The sequence below is a fragment of the Dendrobium catenatum genome, unplaced genomic scaffold, assembly GCF_001605985.2.
Source record: "Dendrobium catenatum unplaced genomic scaffold, ASM160598v2 fragScaff_scaffold_81, whole genome shotgun sequence".
NCBI classification, from domain to species: domain Eukaryota; kingdom Viridiplantae; phylum Streptophyta; class Magnoliopsida; order Asparagales; family Orchidaceae; genus Dendrobium; species Dendrobium catenatum.
Genome location: NW_021318543.1, coordinates 763787 through 769700, shown reverse-complemented (window position 1 = coordinate 769700; position 5914 = coordinate 763787). Strand labels below are relative to the sequence as shown.

At 34.2% G+C, this 5914-nt stretch overlaps 1 protein-coding gene across 1 annotated transcript; it reads right to left on the bottom strand.

Moving 5' to 3' along the window:
• Positions 1 to 550: 550 nt before the first annotated feature.
• On the bottom strand, positions 551 to 3906 carry LOC110106932 (isoflavone reductase-like protein; the record flags this gene model as incomplete). The annotated part of the gene is given in 5 exon segments (XM_028696616.1): positions 551 to 963; positions 1426 to 1629; positions 1807 to 2035; positions 2680 to 2814; positions 3850 to 3906. Coding segments are annotated over 5 exon segments (792 nt in total), but the record flags the coding sequence as incomplete, so codon positions are not given.
• Positions 3907 to 5914: the final 2008 nt, after the last annotated feature.

The following is a 5914-nucleotide window of genomic DNA, read 5'->3' as shown; positions in this document are numbered from 1 at the left end:
AGATTTGATATGAAAAAAATTGAAATCGGAAAAAAATCATGAAGCCACACCACACTAAGAAATCTACTATGAAAATTTAGAAAAATAAATACAAACTACTCTTCTCTCCCTCGCACCTTGTTTCTATTCACTCTTATATCGTTCTCACACACTAAACAAAAAAGAAAAACCTCCATATACCACGAAGGGATGCCACTCACGAAGGGACGCCACTCAAAGCATTACAGTACTCAACACTCTCTTAAGTCCACCTGACAGCGCTGAAAGAGCTGAATATAAAATGCTACAATGCTCCACACTCTGTCTTTTCTCTCATGAAACTTTTACAGTACAACGCCGGGAAGCTAGGTACACAGCATCGAGGCATTGTACGAGAAAAAAAATTTCGTATGCAAAACACCCGAACCCAAATAGGGGTACAAGCACGAAAAATTAACTTGAAATCTAAGACAATAATACAATCCGATTGATCGATACAATCATATTCCACATAGACTAACACTTATCATATTTAATCAACATTTTCTAAACATCTACAGATGTTACCATATTAATCACAGAACTGAAGGAAGTTTTTCATATCTGATGCAAAACAACTTCATAAAAAGGTCCCAAAATACAATACAAAACTCATAAAGCATTAGTACACACCAAAAGTGATATATATGATTTAGACATCACTGAAACATACTTCCAAACAAGGATACAATACTTCAAAACAGCATAACATTAAAAATTTCTCTCACAAGCAACATAGAAGTTCTCCAACCTCTGGAAAATGAGATTTTTACTTTATTTATAGAACGCGACTAAGGTATTCCTCAACTGTTGTGTATTTGACATCAGGATACAGCTCAGTAGCTTCAGCAGCAACGGATGGGTCAATCTCAAAACTGAGACAATCTCCTTTCACAAACACCAAGTAATTAAGTGCCAATATTATGCTGAAAGGGAATGGGGCTTCTGCAAGGCAAAGTTATGTGTTAATAAAGATTTAAAATAACTTATTAGCATCTTTTGATGTAGCTAAAACTTTTTCTGAAATTAGTTTGAGAAATTATTCTAGAAAATGTGAGTTTTTGAAATCACTTGTGCGCATTAATAGATTTTTGTTTTGCCTCTAGAGAAAGTCAGACAATAGCTTTCTTATAGCTACTGCATAAGCTGATTTTGATGTGAAAACTCCATTCTCACTAGAAATTTCCAAGTAGAAAGGAAATTAAAGCCAAACAGAAACTTGATGGCAGTTTGTAAAATAAAAGAGTAAAAAAGCTGTCAAAACAAACCGTTGAGCACTTTTAATTTGCTTATCAAAAAACAGTTTATTATTATTTTTAAATCAACTCGTAAGAAGAACTGATAACCTTAGAAATGCATAAAAATAGACAATATAGCTCAAATTATCTAAGGAATATTGGTGCTTGCCTTGGATAGTCTTAAGAACTTCTTCCTCGGAGAGGTAAATCCTCTCTAGGGTTTTGCCGGTCTTCTTCTCCCATAGAGAGATGAGCTCGTTGTGAGAGTAGATACAACCAGGTGGCCTTATGTATACAGTCTTGTTCAGGGTTCTTGGATCATTAGCTGCCTTAATTGTATATATGCCAATATCATCCTCAACAACAAAGACACCTGAAAGCAAGCAGGTCAAATAGATTATCTTCTTCAATGATGTAATCACAAGATAGATTGAAGAGTATAAAGGAAGGGCTAGCTTTACTATCATATAGGCAAATTGATCACATGCAAATAAGCTATATGGTTCAAATTTAGGTTACTTTGGCATTCTTGAGGATTAAAAATGAATACCTTTAGTGTTTCCATCACCAAAGATGGTGATTTTGTCAATGGGAGGGCTAGCCTGAGCCAAGGTGGGGAGAGAGTAGCCGGCGAAGTAGTTGTTGGAGACAAGAGTGTAGGGGACGCCAGCGGCCTTGATGGCTTGACGGATAGCAAGCTTGGGAGCGAGAGCAGATGCTGCAGGTTCTATCTTTGTCACGCGCTCTGGATCCAATCCAAATTCTGATGGCAAAAATCTCTGCAAATATTTTTGTTCAACCAATAAACTCTTACACTATGCACATTATATCTACAGGCTTAGTTCATGCTGAACCGATTTACGTATTTAGTTCTAGAACAATTTTTTAATGAAAATCTCTACATACCAAAGCACATGTTCGAAAACAAAAGCTATTGAACTCTTTTAAGTTTTCCCCCTTTTTTTCCAAGTAACTTCTCTATAACCATAAGGCCATAAGCACTCAAGTGATTATGATTTATATCTTCCCTATTAGAGTGATAATTGAAAGGTAAAAATGCTCCCATTCCATGATTCCAATCAGTAATTCCACTTCGAATAATTATGATTAATGCGGTTAAATCAATTATAGCAACTGAAAATCATAACTTTTTTGTTTTATGACCCAATTCTTTTAAATTACTGTTATAACACAATAAACTTCAACTCTTACAAGAGTACCACTTTGCAATAAATTTTAACAATTTTGAACTTCAGCTAGCCTTAATATTCTAAATTCAAAGTTTCATTCTTTCACAAGCGTTAAAATCTGTCAGTCACATTGTTTCGCATAAGGATCCATAGACGACTCATCATCAACGATTATAAATAAATTAATATAAGGTTGGCCTCGCACACAAGAAGAGAGAGAGAGAGAGAATGACCTTAATGTTGCCTGTCTCTTTAATGGCAGCGATGATATTGACCTGATCTGCCAACTGCAGCCCTCCAACGGTGGAGATAACAATATCCACCTGCTTGATTGCACTCACCAAGCTCTCATGGTCATTCAAATCCCCCTGATCATTTTAAAGGAGAAAATATATCAGTTTGCTAGCAATCTTCAAATCTTAAACCAACACAAAAGTTTACTTAAACCAACACAAAAGTTTAGTACAAATAAAAAAGATAACGCGGCATTTTTTTTTTTTTTCTAGAGACTGGGTCTCCCCCAAGTTTGTTCGAAAGAGTTACTAAAAATCTACATGATTCTACTCAAAACCATTTTCTTTCATAAAAATTTCAATCAAATAAAGCCCCAGCGTCCAATCTGCAGAAAAATCTACATTATCATCCAAAATCTAAGCTTACTAATTGCATCTAGTACAAAACTTAACCTCTTAGACTCTTTCCGATCTTTCTGTTTTTTTAATTAATTTGCCCACAAAAGAAATGATTCTATTAGTAAGTAATTAGGGCCATAAATTAATAATTGTTTACAAAGGGATTGTCTGGTTGCAAGATTTAGCATTATTCAGCAAGAATTTAGGTTAAAGCCTGCCACCTTCTTAAATCCGTTTTTTTCTCTTATTTTAGGCTAAATCCATATGATTTAAGAGATTTGCAGCACTTTTATTATTATGCATCTAATTCTCCTTTATTTAAATCCTAAATCTCAAGAATAAATATCAAATAATTTATTATAATTTAATCAGACTAAAAATCAATATTGCCAAATAATTTTCAGAATTTAATACTTAACCTAATTACATGATTAGTTAATAAGTATCTTAATTCCATGCAGCCCACCTTGGGAGCTTAGGCTTCCAATCAAGAGGTTCTAACAGCCTCCAAATGATGACAAAAAAAAAAACAGCTCGTGATTTTTTTAAAAAAATTCAATCTAGTGCGCCTCTTATTTTTGTAGCAAAATTATTTATATACAAAGGAAGAAATGGAATACTACTCCATCAAATCGCAATTTCAGTGTTGTTTGGTCTAATCTTAAATTTTTTATAAAGTTTTCCCGGCTCGATCAACCTTCCAAAATCTCCTAAATCAATCTGAAACTACTAAACCTTAAAACCAAAATCCCAATCATGGAAGCGACTTACATGAAGAATTTTGACTTCCACACCCGGCAAGCCCTGGAAGTATCCAATCTTCGAAGGAGAATCCATCTTGAAGGGTCGGAGGCCGAAGTCGGCCTGCTATGGACGAACGTTGGGTGACCGCACACTTCGGCGCTCGCCGCCACTATGTGCTTTTCCCGATGTGTCCGTGGCCTCGAGATGAGGATCTTGCTCTTCTCGCGACGCATCATGATAGGAAGACGATGTAACACAATAAGTGTTTGTTAACTTTATCCGGCGTGAACAAGCAGAATCGATACTGATTGAGGTCAGCTGACTGAACACTCCCCTCTGCTTATAGAAAAATGCGGCAACCGGTTGTTGGTGTTCCCGTCACCGCCCTTTGACACCGCCAATATACCATATTCCGCGTAATAAAACCATATTCCTCTTTATTTGAGAATTCTCACTCTATAAAAAAATTAGCCCTTTATAATTAAATTTTTATATTTTATTATATATGTTCCATATTCCAATTATTTAAAAATTGATTATTTAATTTTAATTTTTCATTCAATTATTAAGAGTGTTAAATTTATTTTATTAATTGTTTTGGAAAATTCTGTTCATAGCATTTTAATTAGGCTCACTCTATTATTATAAATTTCCTTCATTATTTTCAAATCCTTTCTTTCGAAAATTAAGAAGCCTAATTATTTGTTAACTCTGTCAGCTTTGAAGTAAATTATTCTATGCAGATGTAACTTCAATATTGCTTGAGATAATCAGACGCGCCAACACGCAATAGTATTGAGCAACAGCATACATATAGAATGACGGGATAGGCACGACATTCGAGCTCGCGCATAAGTAAAAACATTTACGCTCCAAACATTTTTTAGTAGACAAAGTGCAGCGTGTTGTAGAAGGTGCCTTTTATCATCTGCGTTCACTATCTTTGGTCTCAAAGTCTGGGAAACACCATTATTGTTGAAGAAAAAGTGTAGCATTTTGTTTTCCATTTTATACATAAAAAAATTTATGTTGCTTCCCAAAAAAATATTTTATATAGGGAGTGGGAGTTAGGTAGCTTAATTCATTAAATTTAAATATTATTATTATTATTTAAAATCTATATTAAATATATGCTTGATGTTTCACGAAAATATTTTAGTTGATCAAGCACAGTCTCAAACCTTTTAGAATTAAATTAATATTATATAAACTTTGATTTAAATATATTTATAGTTGAACAAAATGACTTGATGAGATAAGCTCAGCAACACCAAAGATGATTCGATTTGAATACTAATGAGCTAAGATCTCACTCTCAAAGCGTTTTTTTTTTTTGGAATATTAATTAGATGATTAAATGATATTCAGATATTAAATACATATAATCAAATTGAGTGTCTCGATGAGATAAATTCAATAAATCTGAAATCTATTAATTTTGTATTTGAGAAAAGATATAAACTCATAGGTTTTCTAAAGCTTTGCTCGACCAACATTGTTTAACAAACATGGAATTACTGTCATCTATGAATAGTTATTAGAGCATTGATATTGGGCCATCGTTTTCCAACCAGTAATGTCGTTGGATTACTGTCATTCATATAGCAGGATCAGACTAAAATCACCAGACCATCTTGAATGGACCACCAATATCTATATGCAACTATTAAACCATAGTCATCTAACAACCACCATTGGGCTATCTCCATTCATCCACCAGGCATGATCACCATCGTCCAACTATTATCATCGAACTACTATCATTGAATTACTTTTGTATGACCACCATCATCTTAATATGATCCACCAACCATCATTATCTGACTAAAATTACTTATATTCGCGACCGATCATTATCACCTGCCTACAATCCCCATTATCACCATCGCCCAACTATACTCCTACAATCACAATTATCCGACTATAATCATCTTACTACCATCTCCCAACTATAATTTGCCAAACATTACTACTTAACTAAGATCTTCCTATCATAATCACCCAATTATATGCATATCGGTTGAGTTCAGTAAAATTAATTGTCACCTCCAATATTAACACCAACCGTACAGCTAATGGGTGTTGTCGACGC